General features: G+C 51.2%; 1 protein-coding gene across 1 annotated transcript in view; it reads left to right on the top strand.

Annotated features, from left to right (window-relative positions):
- The window catches only part of RPGRIP1L (RPGRIP1 like), an 80,537-nt gene extending 53,710 nt beyond the window's left edge, over positions 1-26,827 (top strand). The window contains exons 19-26 of the mRNA XM_028502064.2: positions 63-149; positions 2,750-2,851; positions 3,317-3,479; positions 4,475-4,548; positions 17,130-17,313; positions 21,960-22,044; positions 24,391-24,524; positions 26,700-26,827. Coding sequence (XP_028357865.1) covers positions 63-149; positions 2,750-2,851; positions 3,317-3,479; positions 4,475-4,548; positions 17,130-17,313; positions 21,960-22,044; positions 24,391-24,524; positions 26,700-26,812 — 942 coding nt within the window. The 3' untranslated portion in view covers positions 26,813-26,827. The remainder of the gene's footprint in view (positions 1-62; positions 150-2,749; positions 2,852-3,316; positions 3,480-4,474; positions 4,549-17,129; positions 17,314-21,959; positions 22,045-24,390; positions 24,525-26,699) is intronic.
- Positions 26,828-27,043: the final 216 nt, after the last annotated feature.

The raw sequence follows: 27,043 nt of genomic DNA, 5'->3' as shown, positions 1-27,043 counted from the left end.
GCTCAAGTCTTACCTGAGACGGACGACCGTCACACTCAGTCTGCCGTATTGCTTTCCCGTAGGCCCCGACCCCTAAACCAAGGCAGCGTCTCACGGCTGTCACGAAGAAGGTGTCCTTCGTGGACGATGTCCCGCCACATCAGGACCCTGTAAGTAATCAACACTCAAAACACTGATTCTTCTTCCTGCAGCAAACACTGGAAAGAAGTGGTGGAGGTGTGGTACACCCTGCCTGACTTAAGTGAAAATTGGGTGGATAAAGCACTTCTTCATCCTTTCGAGTGTTTGCTTTGTAGCTTGGTCTTGTGTGTAAGTGTCAACTGTTCATGCTCTTTGCTGTAATCCTCCTCTCGGCCCCATACCTTTCTCCAGGGATTGCCCTAATCTTTGCCCTTTGTTTACCAAAATCTAACAAGCAAGTAAACAGAACCTCTTCAAAAACGGCTTTAATTTTGTCTGCCCTTTTTTGAAGCATTTCTTGAACCCACTCTAGTCAGCCCTTCTCCTGATTGCTGAGGCGCAGGGGCCTCCGTCCTGCCACATCCGGCAGTCACCCGGGGGTCAGTCTCCTCCCCGTGTTCATCCTCTAGTGACACCTCGCACGGTGGGGCGCCTGCTCCCTCTTCTCCTGGCCTTGGGGCCTTCTGAGTTTTCTCCAGGTTTACCAGGTATTCTCCTCACTCTCCCAGACCGTATCTCTGAAATGCTGAAGTGCCTCAAACGTCAAACTGCAAACCCGCCCCTCTTCTCCTCTCAGTCTATGTTGACGTGAGGAGCGCTCATCCGGTCCCCCGGTGCCAAACAGCATCTGTTTGCTGACACTCCCGTATTCACAGCCTCCAGTGTCGATCTCACTGCCATTCCACTTTGGTTTTCTTCTGCGTATTGCACGTGCACCGGGTGTCTAAGAGGAATCTAAACCAACACGGCAGACCCCAACCTGCTCTAGCCAGCCTTTGGAAATACTTCTCTCGCATCTTCCCCACTCTCACAAGTGACGTTCTCACTCACCAGCGGCACGCCCATGGCATTTCGGGGGCGTCTCTGCGACTCCCTTTTCTCACGTCTCACGTCCAGTTCGCCCACAAAGCTGCGAGCTGTGCTGTCAACACGCACCTCGTGTTCACGTCATCTCCACGGTTACCACTCAGGTCACCATTCACTCTTGAAGACTTTTTAAAAAAAAGTACTCCTTTCATAGTACAGCTTCTGTGTCGTAAAGGACACAAACCTGAAACACACGGCTCAGTGAACTTTTACATACGTACAGACCTGTGTAACCACCACCCAGATCAACATGTGCCTTCTCCCCAGGGCTTGAAATAATACCTGACATATGTAGACATTTAGTAGATATGTTCTGAATAAATGAATGCAGCCATCATCACTTAGGCCCTGCCTTACAGTTGGCATTTACTGAGTGCTTACTGTGTGTCAGGCACTGACCTAAACCTCGTAGTCACTGAACTCATTTAATTCTCACCGCAGTTCCATGTTGTTCGTGCTGGAATTCTTCCCACGCACAGGCCAGGAAAGTAATGTCTACAGAGATGAAGCAGCTTGCTCAAGGTCAAATTACTCCATCCGGGATTCAAACACAAGTAGCCTGATTCCTGAGTAAATGATCATTAATATAAAAAAGACATGTACGTAGACATGTTTTTTGCAGCATTAGCCACAGCAGCTAACAGTCTAGTTAAATGTCCTACGCTAGTAAAATGGTTCATTAAATCACAGTACATCCACTCAGTAGGATATTATATTGTCACTGAGCTTGTTCTCTCTTAAAAAAGAATGGCGATGCAGATTCTTCTGTGGTTGTTGTGAGGTTCAATTAAGGTATAATGCAGTGGAAAATCCTTTACATACTAATCACCAAAGCTCAGTTTTCCTATCTGTAAAAGTGGCACTCCCTAGAATATTATGGTTTGGTATCATGACAAAAAGCAGTCAGCAAATGAAAAATTCTGTAGCTCTTGACATTATATACTTTAAAGGATTATGTCTGCTCTATATTTCATTCTTCTAATAAAGTATTTTGGGTTTTGTTTTATTTTTTTGCTTAAAAAATGTTTACCCAAAGTTTCATATCAGGAGAAAATTTTATGTTACAATGTTAAATTTTTTTAATGTAAAAGCATAAATTATAATACAATCATCACTATATAACTAAAATGTTTTATTTGCATTAAAAATCAATTATAAAGAAATGGAAATCTAACTAGTTATAGATATTATCGTTGAGTAATGGGAATGTAGATTTGTATTCATGTCTTTTATGTTTTCTTGTTTAACTTTCACATTTTCTGTATTGGGCATGTTTCCTTTTAAAATAGTGAAAATGGTAAACTGTATTAACACAACAGTATACAACTATGTATATATTTGGATAACTAGTTTTCTTATTTAGCCTTTATTTTATATTCTCTTCAGTGTCAGTAATTACAAATCTATATTACTGGGTTTCTCATAGTCACATAAGACTCTGGTATTTGGATGCAGCATGTTTGATTTAATTAGTGCTCCAGTAGACAGCTGCATGGTTTTGACTTTCTTGAGATTGTAAACAGTGCTTCAGTGAAAGACCCGTGCAGTTCTTCAGCTGCACTATTCCATTGTCCCACGGGTGGCTGTTATTAGTAATATATATATAACGTACATACACATGAATATGTGAAAGTGTTAGGATGATTTTGGCTTTAATAATAACCCAAAATAACATACATGCATGTTTTCACATGAATGCAAGGAGATTTCTGCTGCTCCTGAGGATAAGAAGGAAGTTCCACGAGAAGTCGAGCATACACCGGAAATAGATACTAGCATGCCAACTGTTTCACGTATTTCCGAGGTATGTATTTGTATTAACATTATTTCAATGGTGTTATCAGTTTGGTTCTTAAAGACTTTGGTTCTTAAAGACTTTGTCTTTGCATAGACATAGGTCAGGAAATCATAGCATTGACCTTATTTTTGTGTATGACTTCCTTGGAATGGAAAGGTCAAAAATATGACAAGTGTAACAGCTACAATTATACTATAGTAGCATAATGTCAAATACATATGAGTTCATGTGAAATTTACTTTGAAATTAATGTATTTTTCCATTCTTAGTTTATTACTAGATTTTTATCTATTTACACATTTTCATTTGTATTGTACAATTTAAGTGATTATTTTTGACTGAATTATATGTATTGCATGTCTGTATATTTATGTCTCAGGTTTATGTGCTTTATTATTCAGGGACTTAAGCAAAAACGCTACAGATGTGATCTAGACGGGGCTAATGGCCACCGTGCGCTCCTCTCTGCAGGTGTCTCGAGACAGCGGAGCCGATAAAACGAAAGAGGCTGCTGAGCAGGCGCAGCCGGGGAGGAGCAGTGACGTGTCTGTCCTGTCCCAGGGCCAGCTGGCAGAGCGCAGCGCGACCTCCTCGGAGGATGACACAGAAGTGACCGAGGAGCTGGAACCGGAAGGTGGCTTTCTTTTTTAAGTTGACATTATTTACTTAGCTCTTAGCTTGCTGTGATAGTCTGCCTCGCAGAACATCGTCATTTAATAACAGAGCCACTTCACGATACCTGCTTCTGAGCAGAAACGATGGGTGTGGTTCAGTCCGGTCAGCTCTGACCAGGTGGAGGTGTCACGTGTCCTCTCACGTCCACCTGGGGCGCCACAACGGAGTGCGAGTGTCACTGCTGACCGGGTTCCCAGTTTGCACGTTAAGTAGCTTTAGATTCTCTCTGGGTTCCGTACTGTCATCTGGACTATTCCGGAGGGCTTCAGTTTGTAAAAATTAAAACCAAGAACTCAGACCAAAAATAACAACTTACCACATGCTTTCACTTACATAAATGTGTAGAAAAGGGAAACTAATCTTTGGCAACAGAAAGCACTTAAGTTGCTGCCTGGGGGAGGGCAATGGGAAGAGAGGCGAGAAGGGGAGAGGTTACGGGCAGGCAGGAGGCACTGTCAGGGGACGATGGGTGTGTTCCTCATCTTGATCGTTACGACGCTTTCATGGAAGTATGTATGTCAGGATATTTTGGCATGTTAAATGTGTGTGGTTTATTGGATGTCAATTTTACCACAGTAAAGCTGTAAAACTTTTAGTAATGTTTCTAAATAGTGAGAATAGTTTGATTCCTATACAGTATGATTGATTGTTGGAAAACTTCTATTGCTCTGTCCTCTTTTTAAAATTATTTTTTAAGGTCATAGTAGAACAAGCTACATTTTTTCCTGTGTTTCTACTAAAGCTAAACTTGGAATTTTTCAGTCATCTTTCTCTCTTTTGTAAAAAGTAATGTAAATATAAATATATTTGCTGCTAAAAAAAGCTTTAGATACGATTATCATATTGTTCTTTTAGGGCTATCCTTATAATGTATGCTTATGTCTCACCATTTTACAAGGTATAAATATCACTGGTTTAACCGACTTGAACTATTAAAATTGTACTTTTTAACAGACGAAGAAAGCCAGTCAGCTTCCGACAGTGACGAGTGCATCATTCCAGGCCCCGTCTCCAAGCAAGCCAGGCAGGTCAGTGACGCAACGCCAGTCAGGAACGTCCTAAAATAAAGTTGCTTTGCATTCGCAGTGCACCGGTCCTCGTAGGCCAACATCTTAAGGCAGAAATACTCCTGGAAGTCATTCAATACCTTATCATACTCTCTTTCAAGTAATCGTCTAGTGGAAGGACATTTTCTTTCCAGTTCCATCATGTAAGGGGCTAGGACAGCTACGCAGCATTCTTGCCTCTACTTGGAGAGCACCTAACATTCAGTGCCTTCAAGAGGGACTTGCTAAAAACGGTTGACCTCCCTGACTCCTTCTCAGAACCATTGGACGAGGATGTTTTGTTTTGTTTTTTATAAATGTGTATTTTTTAAAGATTTTATTTATTTATTTTTAGAGAGGGAAGGGAGGGAGGAAGAGAGAGAGAGAAACATCAATGTGCGGTTGCTGGAGGTCATGGCCTGCAACCCAGGCATGTGCCCTGACTGGGAATCGAACCTGCGATGCTTTGGTTCGCAGCCCGAGCTCAATCCACTGAGCTACGCCAGCCAGGGCTTGAGGATGTATTAATCAAATCTGAACTTTAAAGAGTTCCAAATGTGAAGTGGCCACTCAAACTCCAGTCACGTGTAAGTGTGAATTTACAGACTCTCCGTATATAAATGTGTCTGCTGGTGAACTGTTAATAAAGTTAGTTGCTCTGCTCACAACAGTTCTTCATTCCTTAGCATCTGCCATGTCAAACCAGAGCAACCAGGCCCTGGCTGGCATAGCTCAGTGGACTGAGCGCGGGCTGCAAACCAAAGTGTTGCAGGTTCGATTCCCAGTCAGGGCACATGCCTGGGTTGCAGGCCATGGCCCCCAGCAACTGCACATTGATGTTTCTCTCTCTCTCTCTCTCTTTCTCCCTCCCTTCCTTCTTTAAAAAATAAATAAATAAAATCTTAAAAAAAAAAACTATGAACGTGCATTTGCCCCCTTTAAAAAAAAAAAACAAAAACAAAAACAGAGCGCCCCTCAAAAAACTCACAGGCTGTAGAGGAAACACAGTCTCAGTGCGCGGTGGTCAGCACCAGAGCTCGGGGTGCAGGGTGCTGTGGGCACACTCGGGGGGCTCCCACCTCCGCTCAGGGGTCTCTGTAGAGGTGGTGAAGCTGGAACCGAGCGTGGGAGATGATCGGGAGGGGTCAGTGAAAGCCGAGGAGGGTCATCGGAGGCTGAAGGGATAAGAGCACGAGGAATAGAGAGAACGTGGAGAACGGCGTGTTCTGGGACTTTGGTGCGGCCATCGGATGGGCAGGGCCTACGGCGCGCACCCCAGGGAGCCCCAGGGGAATCCACGGAAAAGCCAGCCACGTCCAGGGCATGGGGGCCTGTCCATCGAGGTGGCTGAAGTCTCTCCTGAGATTCCAGGGGCAGCCAGCGAGAGGACTTTCAAGGGAGGGGGTAGAACACTCACTCCTTAGATACTTAACGAGCATCTCCTGTGTCCCAGCCTTATTCTCAAGACTGGGAATATCGCAGTGAGTAAGAGAGGTCAGTCTCCTGCTCCTGTGGCGTTCACGCTCGGGAGCGGCACTTTAAACGACGATGCTTTCAGGGCTGCAGAGACGAGATCAGAGGCACAGAGGCCAGTGGGAAAGTTCCCGGGTAGCCCTGCCCTGCGGCAGTCCCCACCGTGCAGATTTCGTGCATCGCTTCTACCCCAGTAAGATCACGAAATTGAGGCTGGAGCTAGTGTTCTGGATGAATATCATCCATGATAATTAAACTGTGAATTTGAATTATCTACTACACTATGTGAGCAATTTAAGATCATCCAGGGGTTTTGTTTTAATGGTGCAGAATCTGACAGCTCATAGTTATTTCTTAGAAATGTGGATCCTTAAAGGGAATCTAACAGATTTCCAAGGACTTAGACATCTCACTTGGCTTTTCCTCCCTTCTTCCTGTCTGTGATGTATAATTAATCATAGATTACTTCATTTTGTTTCATTTCATTTACAACATTTATGAGCTTCACTTTGTCAGGATAAAATGCTTGTCCCCTCCTTTCCTTTCCAAGGTGGCGTAATTTGTGTTAGCGTCTGTTTTAACAGGCTACATGAAGTTTAGTGGCTGGATTAAACCAAGCCATTAACATAATGTGCTACCCAGCCTGCCCCCCGTCTCCCCTCGCTTCCAGGACATCAAAGTGCCGCCGAGTGTGCCCGTGTGTGTGATGGGGCCTCGCCGGCCTGTCAGCGTCTGTAAGCCTGTCGGCTGCGGCTGCTGCCGCAAGGCTCCCAGGCATGGCCATCAACCTGGGCGGGGAGGTCCTGAGAGGTGGCAGCTTCGGACATTTCCCAGGGAACATTTTATTCATGTGACTAATCAGGAGTTAACACCGTCAATGTGATGCATAATACATTGACTAAAAGCCTTGTTTGAGGTCCTCAAAATAGACATCAAAACTGAAAAATTTGCATCTGTCCTGGCATTAAAACAACGTAACAGTCCTTTCACGCTATGTCTAACTCTACCATGTAGGCAGTGCAGCTTTCGGTTGTCACAGCTAAGTGCATTGCCAGCACCTCGCAGATCTCCCGAGGTGTGCCCACGGGTGAGCTCGGGGAACCACGGCTGAGAGGCCACGGGGCTTCTCTGTACAGCGTGTGTTTCCACAGCGCTCTTTTCCGTTTCTGCTAGCAGCAGTTTTGTAAAAGCCACCACATCCTGCTGGACTAAATTGCAATCCCACCTGGACAGCAGGTTCCCTTGAACGGTGTGAGGGGGCATTTCCAGGTGATGGCAACAATGATGTTCAGCAAAATATGTTTTAAAGCTTTCAGAGGCAAAACGCATTGTAGTCACACACTACTTTGAGAATACATGTATTAAAAAATTACTCAATCCCAAGATGGAGGCGTAGGTGGATACACTGTGCCTCCTCGCACAACCGAAAGAAGGACAACAAAAAATTTAAAAACAAAAAACAACCAGAACTGGCAGAAAGTAGAACCATATGGAAGTCCGACAACCAAGGAGTTAAAGAAGACACATTCACCAGACCGGTAGGAGGGGTGGTGATGGGTAGCGGGCGGAGAGAGCTCTTGGCAAGGCTGTGGCTGGAGGAGTGAGCGGCCCCACACTCAAGTGCAGATGAAGCAGGAGGAACAACTGGGGATTGAGACAGACTTGCAACCCACGGCCCCAGCGCCAGAAATAAAGCCTCAGACCTCTGACTGCAAACACCTGTGGGGGTTGTGGCGGCAGCAGGAGAAACTCCCAGCCTCACAGGAGAGCTCATTGGAGAGACCCACAGGGTCCTAGAATGAACACAAGCCCACCCACCCGGAATCAGCACCAGAAGGGCCCAGTTTGCTTGTGGGGAGCGGGGGAAGTGACTGAAATCCAGCAGAAAGTGGAGCAAATGCCATTGTTCCCTCTCGGACCCCTCCCCCACATAATCATCACAACGCAGCCATGTGGGCTGCACTGCCTTGATGAACACCTAAGGCTCCACCCCTCATACGTAACAGGTGCGTCAAGACAAAACAAATGGCCTAAATGAAAGAAGAGATCAAAACTCCAAAAAGAATACAACTAAGTGATGAAGAGATAGCCAACCTATCAGATGCACAGTCCAAAACACTGGTGATCAGGATGCTCACAGAATTGGTTGAGTATCGTTGCAAAATAGAGGAAGAAGTGAAGGCTATGAAAAATGAAATAAAGGGAAACAACACTGAAGGGAAGGAAACCGGGACTCAAGTGAATGTTTTAGACCAGAAGGAAGAAATAAACATTGAACCAGAACAGAAGGAAGAAACAAGAATTCAAAAAAATGAGAAGAGGCTTAGGAACCTCCAGGACAACTCTAAACATTCCAACATCTGAATCATAGGGTTGCCAGAAGGAGAAGAGGAAGAGCAAGAAATTGAAAACTTCTTTGAAAAAAGAATGAAGGAGAACTTCCCCAAACTGGCAAAGGAAATAGACTTGCTGGAAGTCCAGGAAGCTCAGAGAGTCCCGAAGGAGTTGGACCCAAGGAGGAACACACCAAGGCACATCATCATTACATTACCCAAGATTAAAGAGAAGGAGAGAGTTACCTACAAAGGAGTGCCCATAAAACTATCAGCTGATTGCCTGAAAGAAACCTGTGAGCAAGAAGGGGCTGGAAAGAAGTCATGAAAGGCAAGAACCTACATTCAAGATTACTCTATGCAGCAAAGCTATCATTTAGAATGGAAGGACAGATAAAGTGCTTCCCAGATAAGGTCAAGTTGAAGGAATTCATCCTCACCAAGCCCTTATTATATGAAATGTTAAAGGGACTTATCTAAGAAAAAGATAAAAAATATGAACAATAAAATGTCAACAACCCACAATGAACAACAGCAGAACCTAAAAAAAAAAACAAAAACAAACTAAGCAAACAGTTAGAACAGGAACAGAATCACAGAAATGGAGATCACATGGAAGGTTATCAGTGGGTAGAGGGGAGAATGGGGGAAGAGGTACAGGGAATAAGTAGCATAAATGACAGGTAGAAAGTAGACAGGGGGAGGTTAAGGGTAGTATAGGAAATATACAAGCCCAAGAACTTATATGTACGACCCATGGACGTAAACTAATGGGGGACAGGGGGAGTGTGGGTGGGAGAGGGGGTTGCAAGGCAGGGGGAATAAAGAGGGGGCAATAGGACAACTGTAATAGCATAAGCAATAAAATGTATTTAACAATTACTAAATCTCTTCAGAATCAAATATGATATCCTATCAGTGGGTAAAATAAGTCCCTTCCAATGTCTTATATAGCTTAAGCTAGATAGAGTAGGTTTCAGAATATATTTTAGGTAAAACCAGAAATGTCCAATTACTTTCCTGATAGAAATTGCTTTTTAAACTATTTTTTATGTTTTACTAATATACCATGGACTTCTCTCCATAGCAGCACACTGTATTTCTTTTAACATATGCATAGTATCCTACTGTACAGCTTGAGCATAGTTGTTTAAATAAGCCTTGTTTGATGGCCCCTTAGGTGTCTGTCAGTTTTTGCAAATACAAACATTTCTGCCTAAAATGTTGTTTATAGGTGGTAGCATTTCTATATGTAGCAGTGTATGAAAATTCTTGTTTCCTCACATCATGCCCTTTGCCAAATTGATGACTGAGAAATTATGCCTCACTGATGATTCCTTCTAAAAAGAAGGAAGCAGAAAGGTATGTTTGTACACAAACATAATTTTATGTGAGCATGCAGGCATAACATTTAGGTTCACGGGTATGCCAGCAAAGAAAATACAGTTTTCTTTGGAAGCGTGCAATGCAAGCACTGTTAGCACTGAGTACCTCTGGGACATGCGTCAGGGCAGGGGTCGGCCGACGATGGCCCGTGCGCCCAACCCAGCTCTACACCCGTTTTTGTTAATAAGGTTTTATCGGCAAATGGCCACCCTCAGCATTCACAGACTGTCTGTAGCTGCTGTTACTCCACAAGAGCAGGTTCACTGTTTGCAACGCAGACCATGCGGCCGGCGAAGGGGAAAACACCTGCTGCGGGCCTTTGCCCTTCACAGAAAAGCTTCGCCAGCCCCTGAGTCAGGGACAGGGAGGGAACAAGGAGCTTTTCTGTTTTCGTACTGGAATTTACATGGTTGGGATCTTTTTAATGACGAGCGTAGACTGCTTCTAAAACGGAAATAATTCGTTAGCCTATTGTGTGCTAAAATGTTAAAAAAACAACTAAAGAACAGCTTGATATGCACATTCCGGAACTTTTTCCATAAATGTCTCAAAAACGGTCAACAAATGCAGGTTGAGTCCTTTCTGGTTCTCGAAGTGTGGTTCCCTGGGACCTCACCCCAGACCGCGTGCATCAGAAACCCTGGAACCCGGCCCCACAACCCGGGTGTTTCCCAGCCTTTCCCGGCCTTCTGGGTTTCAGCGAAGTCTGAGCACCACAGCTCAGGGGAAGCGTGTACCTCCCAGGGCGGCTGCGCGCCGGAGTGACCCAGGGAGCGGTTCCAGACACCGTCAGTCAGGAGTCTGCTTAGAGCTCCCCGGGCGGCACCAGTGTGCCGCCCACACTGAGCACCCTGTCCTGGGACGTCTGCTCTCGGAGGTGGCGGGGGTGGGACAGCACAGCAGAGGCACCTGCAGTCGAGGGTGATTCTAAAATTCCCTCCTTCCTTCACGTCGCACTGGCACGGTGAGGCACAGCTAACGATGATGGGAATGCTCGTGTCCCTCGGGCGTGTGAGGACAGGGCTCCAGCCGGGGCTGTGGAGCATGTGCTAGCCAGTTCCTGTTAGTTTGCTGACCACCGAGGGTGCAGTGACTCCCGCAGTCTGGAAGGGGGACAGTGACAAAGTGTCCCTCTCCCCCAAGACGAGCACTTTTGCCCCGACAGGGTGCTCAGTTGGTTACAGCGTTGTGCCAGTGCGCCAAGGTCACAGGTTCAATCCCCAGTCAGAGCATGCAGGAGAATCGGCCAGTGAGCGCATGAGGAAGTGGGACAACAACTCAGTGTCTGTCTGTCTGTCTCTCTCCGCCCCGTCCTCTCCAAATCAGTAAAAGGGAAAAGAAGAGCCCCTGAACCCCAGCCCCACGGTGATGGCCGTCACCGGTGTCTTCAGTGTTCATGTGGTTTGTTCAGCAGTGTCTTTCACCAGGACACGTGAGGAAAGAGAGGCTGTTGCCACTGCTGAAAACGGGGTTCGCTTTGTGTTGTTGGTAAAAACATGGTTGCCTCGACAGTTGGCATTTCTACTTACTTCTTGCAAAGAGCTGTTATTTTGAGAAAACACTTTTCAGTCAAAACTTGCCTGAAGAGTGGATGTGTTTCCTGTAACAGGAAGCTCTGGAGCCGAGCGTGAGGTCCATGGGACCTTCCCTCCCCCCGGCCCCCGAGTCTTTGAGACGACTCTGCCCACCCCCAGCCTGAACTAAAGGATCAGCATTAATCAGCATATGCTTCTACCCTAATTGCCCGTGGCTCTGTCAGCACCTATGCTGAGTCTGAGCTTATCGTAGAACTCACCGTAATTAAAATTTTGCTCTCAGGGGGCATAGACAAGCCTCATCCTCCACTGCCATGTTGTCTCTCTTGTTCTGTGAAAAAAATAGCACTGCTACGTACTGCCAGCCCTGTTGGAAGGCTTTATTTATACTTATTTACACACACACACACACACATAAAATACGGTCACGGGGATGAAAACAGGCCTCATGTAGATTCACGCAACCACTTGGGGAGGGGTCTGAGTCCACAGCTGAGTCTCCTGCTCCGCGCCCAGCAGCCCTCCTGCTAAGAGAGGCGCACGCACGGGGAGACACCAGAGGGTGTTCCCGGCAGCGCTGTGTGCAGTAGCACAGGAGTTGTGAATGGCTCCGTTGCTCACCAGCAGAGAAATAAATAACGACTGAAGGCCACACGTGCAATGTGAATGGAATGCTGCGCAACCGTCAATACGAAAGAATTCATTTAATGATAAGCATGCAGCAATCTCAAAAATGTGGTACTTCAGGGAAAAGCCAAAACTTACAGAATGGCAGCTAGGGATCGGCGCCACTCTCACGAAACCTGAAAACAAAACGATGCCACGTGCCGTTGGTGGGCGTACACGTGTGTAGTGGGAAATGGGAAAGCGTGTCTGGGAGCGACACACAGCCAGCGCCAGGCTGGCAGCCACCGCGGGGGAAGGAGGCAGGGAGCACAGAGGAACTGGAGATGCAGGTGAGGGCCTCACCTGCGTCCGACACACTTCACTTCTTCGACAGTAACGGCAAACAGGTTTTAATCGGACACAGCCAAATGGTAACATCTGCTTAAAATGTTGAGGCCTTGAATATGCCAAGTTATTTCCTATACTCCGTCACTGAAAAAGCTAAAGCAGCGTTTCTTCGCTGTAGCAGTTCAGAGTGAAATGCAGCTGCCTGGGACCCTCCCCACGGTCAGGCTGCGGTCTCGCCAAGGGCGACGCATCGCGAGCGCCGACCCATCGGCGGCCGCCGGGGAAGCAGCCGTGTGTAAGGCCGCCCCGTGGAGTCCGTGCTCAGAGGCCTCGCCGTCCAGCCTCGGCGAGGCTGCTGTCGTGGTTGAACCTGGAGGAAGGATTCAGCACGATCCTCCGAAGTAAAACATAAAAAGTTTAAGGATGCTAATAAAAGCCCGAGTAAATACTGGAGAAAAAATACGGCCTGAAATGTGAATGAGCATCAGTCAGGAAGCAATAGTGGAGCTGAGCCAAAGTCATGAGAGCTGTAACTTCCCTTCTCCGGGAGTAACACCAGCTGTCATCGAGTCTCCGGGTCACTCAGTCACGGAGCGTGCGGTTCCACCTCTGCAGACGGCTCGGAGCTCGCCGCATGCCGTCCTCGTCTGAGCGGCTTCGACTGCTCCTGTGCGTCACCGTCGGAACTGGCACTGGCATGTGCCGCTGTGCCTGCCGACGCTGACATCTCGCCGCCCTGGGCGGGGGCTCGCAGGACCACTGGCGCTCGAGACAGAGTCCTGAGAGACGGCGGCGTGCCTCGTCCACAGGTTTGCCCACAGAGCGAAGGAACAGAGCAGGAGAAGCCCGAAGCCGCAGCCGTCTGGCCAGCCTGCTACGCCCGCCCGAGGGGCCCTGGTGCCCTACAGAGTCCTGACCCGGGGCGCAGCCCTGGCGCTTCCGGACAGGTGTTGCTGAGCACCTGTCTGAAAGGCTCTGCTTCGGTCACCGCGATTCGAGTCAGCGTATTGTTTCCCCTTCCGGGTCTCCTGCCTGAACACTGTTCTATTTTTACTTTTTTCAATATGAAAAACTTCAAACATACAGAAAAATTGAAGAGTCCCCTGCCACCTAGGTTCCACAACAGCGACCTGTCTTTGAGACACTCTTACTCCGTTATAACCTAGAGCAGCAAGACTTCTGTGTGTTTTTCAGCAGTGGATAACCACCCACTTCCCAGAACATGCTAGACAGAGTGCGTGTTTGTTAAGGGAGGAACCACGAACACCTGCAGCTTCACAGATCTCTGGCGACAGGTGAAAGGTACTTGGACTATGTGGGAGATACTCAGCCTCGCTTGACTCTGTGTCTTTAAGTCAGCTCCTGGGGGGGGGGGGGGGATGGTAAAGAGCTGACAACGAGCAAGGTGGGCCCCGCCTCTGAGCGGTCACAGGAGACAGAGAGAGGCAGCTATGTAAGCAAATCCACGTGGTGGTAGCCTGTGACCGCATGGCGCAGTGAGGACCCCGAGGGGAACCAACCGGCTCTTGGAGATCCGTAACACGCTCATCAAAGGGGAGCACGTGAGGCCCAGGGCCTCAGGTCAGTGGCATTTCGCCTGATGGAGGAGATTTCAGATGCAAAAGCTGAGCAGCAGCAGCAACAGCACACCTCAGGTCTGGGGCGCCGGCCAGGGTGTGGGGTGATGATGGGAAGCAGGTGGAGAGGGGTGTCTGATTTGTGTTCAGGGAAGAATGCTGCCGCAGGAATATGGGGGGGTGGGGCTGCAGGCAAGGGGGAGGAGCAGAGAGCCTCCCCTCTCGGACAGCCCGGGGAGCGGCCCACGCGTTTGCCGAGTGTGCTGCCTGCCACACCAGTGCCGCGGGGAGCAAGATGACCGGCCATCCCGGTGCCGCCAAGCGGATAGGTCGCACGGCCCGTCTGTCTGCCCATGGCTTTGCCAACCGTGCTGGTCTTTCGTGACACCCGCGGGTTTCTCCCTCCTCACTCGACCACAGGTCAGCTTTGTGACCCTAGGAAGCTGCTGCGTGCGCTCCCCTGCAGATCAGATGAGAAGAACCTGAAGAACTTTCTCTGGAGATAAAACTGAGAGAAGAAGCCACACTGTGTTTAGTCTCTGCACCCCAGTCGCTGACACGGTGTTGCGAGTATCCTACGCTGTTTATCGCTCAACGAATCGCCGAGATGTTCAGGAAGTGAGGTGCACAGGCATGCGTGAGCTGTGGCACGAGGCGGGTGTGAGAAGTAGAGGGGGCTGCAGTGGCCCCAGGGCCCCCTGGCAGGAGTGACGGTGATCTCGTCACCTGAGACAGGAGATGGAGGGCGGAGGGGACAGCAGGGGAGAGGCGAGGGGACAGTCCGTGTGAGTTGTCTGTCACACTGCCCACATGCTGCTTCCTCTTTGAAAGCTTCGCATAGAATCTCCTGGAACTTTGATTCATGGGGGGGGGGGGGGGCAGGAATACAACCAGAATTGTTCCAGTGTTGAGAAATAAGTTGGCTAGCCCTGCTGGCCAAAATGTACAATGTTTGGGAAATTCTTCGCTCAGGACATGCCTCCCTAGGTCTATACTATTTGAAATGTATCTGTTTTGGATTTACTTTTAGTTGCTTCATGTAGCATCAAAGAAAGAAAGAAACGATAACTAGTAACTTCTGTCAGTAATGCTGGTCAGAGAATGAGAAAGGACACATGACAGAAGTAATAAGGCTAGGGGATGAAACTTGGGAAAAACAAAACAGGACCAGAAAGAAGATAGGGGTCATTAAAAGAATGTTTGAGCTCTTTGATTTCTTTGGCTAATACGTTGGGTTTTTCCTGGTTGGTTGGTTTATTTGTTTGGCCATAATTCAGGTACCTACTTCTGCTTGGAATCACTTTTGTACATCGTCTTATTTGACAGCCTAAATTCATCATAATGCAGGTTTTCATATGGAGATAGGTACAGTTAATATATTAATAAAATAACCCTTAAATAAATTTCAAAAACTCCTCTGCTATTTAAAGTTCATGTATTTCTTCTTCACTGGATTCTGTGACAAACAATCTCAAATTCTTCACAGTGCAAAAATAACCATGTGGACCTCTTCAGCTTTTTTTATGGCTGTTTTTTTATTATTATTATTCTTTTGTGTAGAAGCAGGGAGGTTTCCTAAGACATATCATCACAAGAAGTCTCCGTTTGTCAAATCGCAGGTCACGTAAAAGGCTCAACGGTGCCTCGTGCTGCACTTGAACCGGAGCCATAAGCGTGTTTGCGTGCCGCGTCTTTACGACGAGAATACACACCCTCCAAGGCGTTTTCCTCGCCGCGCCCTCCGACCGCGGCCGGCGGAGGAGGAGGCCTTGGGAGTGGGCGGCAGAGACAATGGAGCCCCTCATTTCTCATGCGCGCGCGCGGCAGAGGGCCGAGGTTATTAGTCGAAACCGAGTAACCTTTCCAGGCTTTCATCTCTGTCTTTCCGAATTTGAATATGAAAAGCATATTCAAGTCAAAGACCATCACTTTAATGACATTTGGCAGTCGTTTGATTTATTGGGTTTTAGAAAAAAATTTCCCTTTAAATATTTCATCATCCTATGCTAATCCTCGTAATATTGCCAGCTGCAGCCTTGTACCTGTATTAGCGGAGACAGAATGGTGGGGAATTTTCTCTGTCATCCTGGTAAAATTTCCATGAGTCTACTGAATAATAAAATAACATTATTGAAATATTCAGATTTGGGTTTTTAGTTAAAGTGTCTCGGAATACGTAATGAAAGGAAATGTCTTCCGAAAGAAGGGGGTAAAATTACCTCATCAAATATTGAGGGGGTTGGACAGCAAAGGAAATTGTGCCTTATGAGGCTATTTTTACAGGAGGATACCGGTGCTTTTCACTTTGGTTAATTATGTTATATGCCTTGAAATATCTAAGTGATCACTATGGTAAATTTACACGCTGATTTATATTTAACAGTGAATTCCTAAAAGTAGGTCATATAAACAAGGCTAATGTTCAGGATTTCCTAATGATGATTCGAAGTCATATGATTTCCGGCAGCATGCCTCTAGTATAATAATAAAGCTGAATAAAGAAATCCCCCTTTATTAAAAACTATGAAAACAAACATGTAACTGAGGCGTCACCTTGGCGTGATCCCATTTTTGAGCCCTCGTCCATTATTTGTTTTAAATCATTCCCGGGGAGACACATGTGGCCCCCGCAACAACGGCTGTGACACCGAAATCCATTAAATGAAAATCGAAGGGCAAATGACACTTACCAAACAAATACGTATTTTATTTGTTAATTCTCTGAAAATGATATAAACATAAATGGTGAGAACATAACGTTCAATTAGATAAAAACTTTGTTTCTTTTGTTTGGAAACTACTGACTGGGTGAAACGGGGCAGGCTGTGCTCTAGTTAATGTGGATTCATAGAGCTACATGTATTAGTGTGGTAGCCGTAAAGTATCCCACAGACTTCGATCTCTGAGTGACCCAAACTTTCTCAGGGGCGGCAGATTAAACAACAGCAGCGATAAACACGAACTTCCTCCCGTCGTCTAAGACAAGGCCAAGGGACGCTTGTCATTCTGAAAGCGCAGATGAGGATCTCATAATCCCCCTCCTGGCGGACTGCCGGTGGGGCGTTCGTAGCCGCACGTGTGAATCGGGGGACTCCTGCCCCGACACCGTTCAGAATCTCACCCCGTCTCCCTCTGTTGTGTTATCATCATCGATCCCGTGCAGCTAAATAGCAGCGTGCAGCGCCTTCCGAAAGAGAACACCATTGGCCTTTGTGTTGTGTTGAAAGTCGACGGTGAGAAGGATTAAAGGGTTTTTTGTTCATCTGTTATATTTGTTTCTTTGTTGGCTTGTTGTTTTCTAACAGGCGTCAGAAAGGATTCGGATCGAGGTCATAGCTCTGAGCCTCAGTGACCCCCGCGTGACGGCGGACGCCGCCATCCGGCGGCTCTTCGTGGAGTGCCGGTTCTACAGCCTCCCCGCCGAGGAGACGCCCGTGTCCCTCCCCAAGCCCCAGCGCGGGCAGTGGGTCTACTTCAACTACAGCCACGGTGCGTGGTGCGTGCGAGCCGGGGGGGGGCCGGGAGGAAGCACGCTGCTCCCTCCCCTCCCGGGGAGTGAGCCCCCGAGTCTGGTCAGAGTAGACGGGGAGAAGTCACAGCTGAGCATGAGGATAAAGAAGCTGAGGTCGAACTGAAGGAAAATTCGAAGCAGTGCTAGGTTAACGTGAAAGCAGTGGGGAGACAGTGGTTCCGAGTGTACCTGCCGGCTCATAGTATCCTTTTTAAAAAATGCTACAGTTGATTTTAATAGAAAAATTCGGTATTTCAAGGAGGGAGGGAAATGTAGTAGTTTATGAGTCATGTGGAATCAAATGATTCAGGGGCCTAATTTTTTCCCCACCTCTCTGAGCGATGTGGTCACGTAGGTGTTCTGTAGCAGATGTCCGAGTCTCCCTGGGGCCGGGAATCTGGTGACGGGGCTCTCCCACACGTCCGTCTCTGGCAGCAGGCAGGCCCCCTCTTCCCTTAGGGCTTCCTCCACCAGCTCACGGACACGCGTGTTTCTCCTGGGCCAGCGCGGCCCCATCACGCAGGGTTGCACGGGCGTGCGGTCCCTTCTTGAGGCTGGCGTGTTCAGAAATGTGTTTGCTGCTTCCGACAGTAATCACAGGGGCCCTGAGTGTTTAGACACCTGGGCTACCCTTCCCTGTGGCCACAGTTCTTACCACTTCTACGTGGACTCAGGCAAGACGTTTAAATTGCACAGTTCCCCGCTTTCTTGCCTATTGAACAACGTGCCCTCTGAGATCCCTTCCAGCCCAAACGCTGTCCTTCCAGAACATTCCGGCTGAGTGACCGCGTGAGAAGTGAGTAGTGTGGTCGGGGCAGAAACCCGGTCCCCCCCTTCCTCCTGTCGACTTGACATGACAGACACATTCCCAAAAATATTTTCTCAAGCTCCCTATAGATGTTTTCACGGCAAAGTACCAGGAAAGCAAACCATATCAAAATATTATGAGAAATGAAAGAACTGTTTAGTCAACCAATTTTAACAAAGGTACCCCCGAGAAAAGGGGCAGGCTCCTCGGGTTTCTGTGTGATTGTTGGTAAAGGCCAGCCGTGGAAAGTCTGGCTGAACTGGGGGCAAAGCTATGTTTTAGGAACTGCCTGCACGTTGACAACCCCGGCCCGGCCCCAGAGCAGGTGTTTCCGTCTGCAGGGGGAGCAGCATGGAGCATCAGAGACGCACGCTCGAGGGTCCTGAGCTTTTGCACATTTGTCCTCGGGGGCCTGGGTCTGTGCGGGGCTTTTGCCTGGTCGGTTGGCTGGCACTGGTTCTGCTTTTGTGAGTTTGGTTTCCTCCTGTTACTGCAAGGTACCCTGCTGTCTAGTTGGTGATTTCAGACTGGCTGATACTTCCGTGAACTGGCTGTATGATACCAACGAGAAAGTCAGTCACCTATTAGAAATGAATTTGGTGTGGTGTTCACCTTTCCTCATCCCCTCCTACCCGTTGAGATTTGACTCTGTAGACTTTTTAAGATGAATTGAGGGGAGAGGAATGTACTCTGTGCTTGAAAGGAAAATGATGCTGTTTTATTTCTACTGCATCTGGAGAAATGAAGTCCTAGGTCATCATCAAACTTAAGAAATAATTAATATTAACCTTGTAGGTTTTATTTTGTTTTTCACTTAAGTATGACATAATGAAAATGTTTATTTTTAAAGTGTTGCATTTACCTCTCCTTCATTGCAGGGGAACCTCCCTGACTCATTGGTTAATAAGTGACCAATCTAACCCACTTACTGTAATGATTTACCATCCACTTGTTACTTAATATGAAAGATCAGTACAGTGTAGACTCACATCTTCCAAACCTTACACAGTGGTAATGAAAGTGGTTCCATCTCCAGGCCGACTTTCAGACTCACATGGGGAGTGTGGAAGGAACGCCGGCGTGTGCTGTCTCCTGTCTGAGCACCCCGAGGTGCAGAGGCTGCCTGAACCCGGTGACCCTCCACGGCTTGGATCTGCCCATTCAGCAGGGGCTGCGCGCGGAGGCCTCAGTCGGGTGCATAAAAGTGGGGGTGGAGACCGGTGGTCCCCAGGGCTGTTCCTAACCCAGCTCAGTCTGCAGTGAGAGGTGTTGATGCCAGCTTCACCCACACAAACAATCTGTCTCCTTTGGGCTACTACCACTGAAGAAACACGGGTAGGCACTACTGGCCAGGGCAAAACAATCATCTCTGACTGGGCTTGGAAATTGTGCTGAGGAAGTAAAAGAAAGAAGTTTGAAAGAAGATTAAGGGTGGGTCTGAAGAGTGTGTCTGGGGAACTGACAGTGGGGGGAGAGAGGATGAATGCAACCCCCCGGGGTTTCTATGGGACATTCACAGAGCGGGGTCCTGCGTCTCTGGGCACTGCGGAGTCTGGCTCTTGGGACGACTGAAGTGTCATCTGGAGCGGGAGAAGGATGCAGAACCTCAGGCTGTGCTGCTGAGGAGAGGAAGGGCTTGGCCCGGAGGGGATGGGCGGGTGCCGCTTCAACACAGCAGTTTTCTGGGGTGGAGGTCATCGAGGCTCCTTAGCTAAACCGGCTGCGTTCCCCCGCCCCCCCACCCCCCCGAGGCAGAAGCCAGGGCTGCGCTGTCAACTCGGGCGTCGGCACTCGGACTGCTGGCTGGCGTCTCTTTCAGACAGACGCTTTCAGTGAGCTTATGTCCGGTCCTATCGAGTCCTAGACAAACGTGATTTCTGACGAAAAGGAAAGGTAAACGGCTTACCTTTGGGGAGTTCCGGCATTTCTCACAATCACCCGAGTTGCTTTTGAAAGGATGCGTCTGAACTTGTGGGATGGCAGACCTTCTTCCGTCCAGTCGCAGAGGACGAGATGGGTGTCCTCAGGACCGCGGCCCAGTCGGCAGTGGCCGCTGTGCTTCTGATTCCAGGTGTTCAGCCCAGCGTGGCCCCTTCCCGCCCCCACTCAGAACTGGGCAGAGGGGTGCTGGGCGCACGGCCACGCTCAGCGTGTGGGTGCTGACCAGCAGCAGCGCCTACAAAGATGCTGGAAATGCAGGTTCTCGGGCCCCGCCCCAGGCCTGCTGAGTCAGAGACAGGGGTGAACTCGGTGACCCGCATGTTAGCGCGCCCTCCAGAGCTTTGTGAACCCCGGGCTATGTCCGCGTGCCCGGGCCAGGCCTGGCTTGTACAAGCAGGAGAGCCAGCTCTCATTTCGTGCACCTGTGGAAAAGCTTATTCAGTAGCCCGAGTTTTTCCAAAAAGAAGTTTTTAAAAATGTTCAGCCAAGAGAGTTATGTAAGGCACTTGGACCGGGGGTTTGTAAGCGCTCTCCCTTTAGGAGGGGTGAGCGAAGGACATTGTTCCTGCACAGTGAGGGCTGGGTGGGTGGGGGAGGGGGGCTGCAGCTCAGACAGCAGCAGGGCCTGAGCCCCCGCCAGGGGAAGGAGGGGGTACAGTGCCGAGGGGAGGGCGGCAGGCTCTGGAGACGTCAGTCAGTGCCCGCGTGCTCGGGCGCACTCACTCCTTGCTAAGGGCACTGCGCAGAGGGCGCTGGGCTGGGAGTTGCCGGCCTGGGGTCTGTCCCCAGTCACTGCCGCCCTCCTGCGCAGGCGCAGGCGCCTGTGCCTCCCGCCCCCTGCGCCCAGCACGGTGCCGGCACTTCTTCCGCCCCCAGTTGGTATTCGCTCGGCCGAGCCCAACGGTGGGATCATCTGCCGGTGTCAGAGTGTGAGACTGAACGGGCTGTCCCGGGAAACGTTCTCGGAGTGAAGCGGGTCTGCTCCCTGGGGAGCCTGCCCCTGCCCCCACCCCGCACCACTGGTGTGCGGTTCACTCGGGCGTGCTGCTGATCAGGGCTGGCCTCTGAGCTGAGATCTGGTCGCGGGGGCGCCTTTGCCCCCCAGTGGCATCTGAAGAAGAAATGTCTTCAGAAGCCAGGACTCGGCTGAGAGGCTGCCGAGCCAAGAAAAAGTGACCAGGGCGCACAGCGGCGTGCTCGCACTCGGAGGGGCGTTTCCCCGAGTGCAGGTGGTCTTGCACGGCTGCAGGGGCCTCAGGCCCCCTCCTGATGCAGCGCAGCACACACGTCTGGTCTCCGCCCTCAGTCAGGTGGGTCGGCGCCTCCTGCAGGCCAGCACGCACCCTTAGAAGCCAGACACGCTTCACCCGCCACGTTGCTCTCCCAGTCCCCCACCCGACACCAGCAAAGGGCCGTCTGTGCCCGCACTCCAGAGGCCCCCTGAACTGCGTGCTGTGGCAGCAGAGGAGGATTAAATTACCGGGGCTGTCAGGTCCGTCATGCCCCCTGCCATACGTCATCATGTCACTCACTGCGTGGGTGAAAGGAGACGTGGTAGGTCCTTCAGATACAAAGCAACAGAGACCTCCAGCTTCCGCTGTCGTGACAGCCAGCGCCACGAACAGGCGGTGACAGCGGTGGCCCTCTCGGAGGGTGCCTGCCAGGGACCGGGCACCACCACGTCACGGGCCTGCTGGGGGGGGGGGGGGGGGCGCTCGCCGCCGGGGTGGCTTTCTTTCCTGGGGGCCGGGACGGGAGCGCGGTGCCGGGACTGCGCCTCCGGGTCGGGCGTCGATGCTAGTCCAGAAGGGGCAGATGTAGCGAATTCCCGAGTGACCTCCCGTGTGGCCTTGTTCCTTTTTCTTTTTGGTGCAGTGATCTACGTGGATAAAGAGAACAACCAAGCGAAGAGAGACGTCTTGAAAGCTATACTGCAGAGACGAGACATGCCCCGCGGAAGGTACCGCCCCGCCTTCTCCCTTCTCTGGTGTCAGTCAGTCTGAGGGCAGGTCTCGGTAGCGCGGCGGGGGCAGAGAGCACAGGGCGAGGAGTCAGAGTGTCGGACCTCCCTGGGCCCCCCCCAAACACAGTCACCCTGCCTGCCACCCGGGCTAACCCTGCAGGTCCGGTGGTGCCCCGAAAACCAAAAGACTGTCCTGTCCGCACAGGTGACGCGGCCCACTGCCGGCCACTGTAACTAAGGAGCCTCACTGCGCCCGCAGGGAGGGCGCCCTGCGGACCACACGGCGTGGGCGTAAACCCCTGCCCCGGCGGGGACTAGGCGTCCGACCTGGGACAGGTTCCCCTGCCCCGCGGTCCTCGCCTGCAGGACAGGTGACGGCGCGGCCCGGGCCGTGGCAGGGATGGCAGCGTGGTCGCCGGCGGAGGGACCGGCCCTGACGGGCACCTGAGCGCACGGCAGTGTCGGCTGCAGTCAGAGTGGGCGGTGGTGATGTCGGTGTTATCGTTTGAGTAGCTCGTCGGCCTTTCCGACTGGCACTTGTTTTACTCCCACGGCACACTAATGCATCATTTGATGTTTTTTAATGCATGGTTGGGGCGGGGGGGCGAGCTTGAACGGGACACTTTGCAATTCTGGTCCAGTGGAGCAATTACACACTTTTGAAAAGGGAACAAACCTGGTCTCAGTGAGTGTGCACTGTTGTGTGAGCTGCTTCCCCTCGTGCAGTTGGAGGCGTCTCAGAACCGCCCGTGAACCCCAAGCTGGCCCCCGCCGAGGGTCTGGGGGACCCTTGGTATCGTCTGCGGACTTTGTGGCCCAGAGACGGCTCAGCCTCTCGCTGCCCCCCACCACCGGAGAGAGATCTGGGCCCCCTCCCGTCCTGGAGCTCCTGGAGTGAGGGCTCAAAGCCCGTTTCTCATGGAGCTGCCACACTGACAGCTCGTCCCGGTTCAAGAGGGGAGACGGGAAGTCTCAGGTCATAGGCTCTCAGAGCAGCTTTGTGATAAGTCCTCGAAGTGTGTGCCGCGTTTGTGCCAACGCCTGGGAGCTGGCCCGAGGCTCTGTGTGACCCCGGGCCCCACCCCCTCCCCGAGTGTCGGTGGCACCTCGCAGGCCACAGCCAGAGCAGGCTGGGCCTTCGTCCCCATCCCCGGACACGCACGGCGCAGGGAACTCTACAGAGGACCTTTGCCTCCTGCCCCGTGCGGCACTTGCACGTGTACAACCGTCCCGTTGAAAGGGAGGCCACGCACTGAACCGAGACCTTAAAAAACACGTATTTGAAGTCGTCGTGTTTTGCATGCCGTCCCCACGCTGCACCCTCCACAGTCCCTGTGTGGACAGGTGTTCCCGTGGCTGCATCGTGGGGACTTCTGTTTGCTAACGTGGACTGAGCAACGCAGTGAGGTGTTGAGCGCTTGTTGTCAGCAAATCAAAGCACCGTCATGTTTGCCCGTGTGTTGGGAAAGGGTATGATTCGTGCGTATTTTCCAAGGCCCAGACACTGAGATTTTTACCTGAGAACGTTACCTAAGGAGCAGGTTTCTTCTTTCACTTCTGACGTGGGACGGGGGCGTGTTGAAAATGGGTGAAACTGTAGTTTACGAGCACCCGGGGTTCGCGCCGCGGCGCCGAGACACGTCCAGGGAGGGCCACGCTGCAGGCTTCTGCCCTGTGGCTCCTCCGGGAAGCCTGCCCCCCGCCCTCCACGCGTCACTGACGCAGGTCGGCCCAGCGAGCCCCGCGGTGCGTGTCCAGAGCGACATGGAACTTGGGTGCTGCTGGTGAGTGGAGAGGCCGCTGAAGTAAGACAGGTACCCCCATCTCCGCGGGGTGGAGCTGCAGCATCCGTCTGCCGCGGTTCAGAAGCCCGGTCTCTCCACCTCGCAGAACACACGCAGTCGGGGGAACTGCTGCTCAGCAGCCCCGGAGCTGTGTGTCTCCACGGGAAAGGTTGCGTTTCTACTGAAAAGGCTGCCCTGACCCCGTGGTCTCTGTTCACTGGGTCCCGTTAGCCTCCCAGTAGAAGTGTGAGAAGCGGGTCAGATGGTGCGTGGCAGGGCAGCCTGTGCCTCGTCCCCGCCTCGGAACTCCCCCGGATCGGAGAGGTGCCCGGCTCCAGGGCTTAGGAAAGCGGGTTGCTGTCCGTGGGCAGGCTGGGTGTGCTCCACTAACCCCGGGGGTCGGCTCACATAGTAACCTACCTAGCCTGATACCGCTTTCTTTTTACTGAGATCCTTGGGAATGTCAAGATTTCGCCCGTAGTGGTAAAAGCCCCCCGGGGAGTTCTGTTCCCCAGTGAACGTCTGTGTCTCTTCCCTGCCCCCGCCCCCCCCCCCCCAGCATCCGCTTCACCGTGGTCAGCGACCCGCCGGAAGACGAGCAGGAGCTGGAGTGTGAGGACGTGGGCGTGGCGGACGTGGACCTCGCGGCGGCCTTTCGGGAAGGGAGGGACCTCGTGGAGCAGGACATCGACGGTACGTAGTACGGGCCGGGCCGGGCGGCAGTTGCTGGAACCCCGGCCCCTGATGAAAACCCCCCCTCGCTGGCTGTGAGGGCGGTGAGTCACCCGCCGCTGCAGTCCCGGCAGCTGCAGCTGGCGCCTCCCTGGAGCTGGAAGTCTCTCCCCACCCCTCCTCCGTCCTCCCCCTCCGCCTCCCTTCGGCTCAACGGGAATTTAAAAATAATGAGTTGTGTTTCGCAAGGAAGGATTTATTGTTTACGTGTCGGGGGGTGGCGTGTGACAAATTGGGCCACTGGGCATTTCCGTGGTGTTTATGGAAGCCTCTTGCTGCCAGGCCGCCTTTCGGCTGGGGCCTGTCCCTCCGAGGGGGCGCTCCGGGGCCCCCTCAAGGTTTCCCCTCAGTTCAGGGGTGCAGCTGGGCCGCAGGGTCCCAGCAAACACCCCGGGGGAGTCCTGGTCACCGAGTCCCCCCGGACTCGGGAGGACAGAGACCCCTGACCGATGTGCTCTGCTGGGTCTCACCGGGCGGGAGGCCCAGCAGGGCTTAACTGCTTCCCTTGCCTCTGGGAGGACGCATTTGGAACGTGCTGCGGAAATTGTTCTTCAGGAATCAGACTTTCCAAAATCATTACCGGGGGGGCCTGACCTCTCCACAGCATATGGACAAATGAGGCTGAGTCCTAGTCTCATTCGTCAAGTTAGCAGAGCCATCTCTGGGAAAATGTACGTATGAGTTTACTCATTTATCTGTGCATTAAATGGCAATTAGCTAAGCACCTAAGGGCCAGGCACACAGCCCAGCCATGGTCCATATGTCAGGCTGCTCGGCCTGTGTATGTGTCAAGTGCTCAAAAGCCAAGCCCTGGCTGGTGTGGCTCTGAGGGTTAGGCGACGTCCTGCAAACTGCGAGGTTGTTGGTTCGATTCCTGGTCAGGGCACATGCCTGGGATGCAGGCCAGGTCCCGGTTATGGGCGTGTGTGAGGCAACCAACGAATGTTTCTCTGGCACACCAAGGTTTCTCTCCCTCTCTTTCTCCCTCCCGTCCCCTCTCTGCAAAAATAAATAAAAAATCTTCTTTAGAAAAGTGCTCAAAAGTTATGATTGAGCTAAGTGAGTAATCAAACTAGATCAAATAACCAAATAGAAACCTGTCCTGGGAAATGTTGATAAACTAGGCATGTCTGATGACAAGACAGTTGGTCAGAACTTTGTCTGGCAGCCGCAGAAGAAAAAGATGAAAGAATTAAAATATTAACCAAAACCACCCTATTAAAGACACCCAGGACCAAGGGGGTCTGACAAAAATAACCAAAATTATATGTGTTCTATAACAGTGCCCCTGCCTGTTCCTTTCTCCGCCCAAGAAAGAGTCTTTGCGTCCCAAGCTCTGTTTGGAGGTTCACACACACACACACACACACACACACACCCCACACATTGAAAAGTTCAAGTAAAACCACAAGGAATACAAACAGGGACTACATAGACTTTTAAGTGCCATCCAACTCACGAAGTCCAGGATTCGGGCCTCGAGTCACACTAGCGAGTGTCCGTGTGCGCAGAGACGGGTCACAGGTTCTGAGTCCGCGTGCCATCCACTGCCCGCGGGGCCCAGAGGGCCTGGTGCTCCCGCCCAGCAGGGCAGGCCCCCACTCCCTAACCCCCACCCCACCCCCGCGTCAGCATCTCTGCTCTGCCCCCCTGCGGCGCCGGTCACAGACCCTCAAGGCCCAACCACAGACCTCCCTCCTCCTGACTCTGCCGTTTTCGCTCTCCTGCTTCCATGTTAAATGGAAGGCTCTGCTCGGGGAGACAGTCGCCAGTCCCAGTTAGGACCCGGTCACTTCTGTGCGATGGTTGGAGTAAAGTCTTCCCTGTCGTGTCTTGGTCCCTTTCAGACTCACTTCTCTCCAGCTCGGAAACGCAGACTCGGTGTGGGGGTGGGCGTCCGCTAGGCAAGCGTCATTAGCTCTAGGTCCTTGAGCAAAAACGTGCCCGAACATGAAACACATCTGAAATGTGTGCCTGCACACACGCGCGGCAGCTTCAGTTTTAGGTTTCTGAGATGCCAGTGGACTTCGGACTTTTATAGAAGTGCCTTCGTCTTTTTAACTACTGTTTCAGCCGCCCTGCCTGAATAGAAATCGTTTGAATGATGGGAACGTTTTTCTGCTCTTGTCTCCCTAGTGCTGGACGCCCGAGCGGGCGGTGGAAGAATCGGCCAGCTCCGGGTGACGGTCGAAGCGCTGCAGGCCCTCCGGTCTGTGTACGAGCAGTACAGGGATGACTGGGAGGCCTGAGCGACGGCTCCCGCTCCGGCTCTGGCTCCGGCTCCGGCGCACCTCCTGCTCCCAAGTAAACCCCCCCACCCCGTGCCAGCCCTGGGACGCACAGTGTGTGGTCACTCCAGTGCACACCATCTATAGTCCATGGGGAGCAGGGAGGCCTGGCGCTGAAGTGTCCGAGTTTTGCACACTTTCTCGTGTTTATTTTTCTGTCCCCGCCTTCCCACACCCGCCACCCCTCAGGAT

Source organism: Phyllostomus discolor, chromosome 12, assembly GCF_004126475.2.
Source record: "Phyllostomus discolor isolate MPI-MPIP mPhyDis1 chromosome 12, mPhyDis1.pri.v3, whole genome shotgun sequence".
Lineage (NCBI taxonomy): Eukaryota > Metazoa > Chordata > Mammalia > Chiroptera > Phyllostomidae > Phyllostomus > Phyllostomus discolor.
Note: the sequence above shows the minus strand (reverse complement) of the source record. Positions and strands in the feature narration are given on the sequence as shown.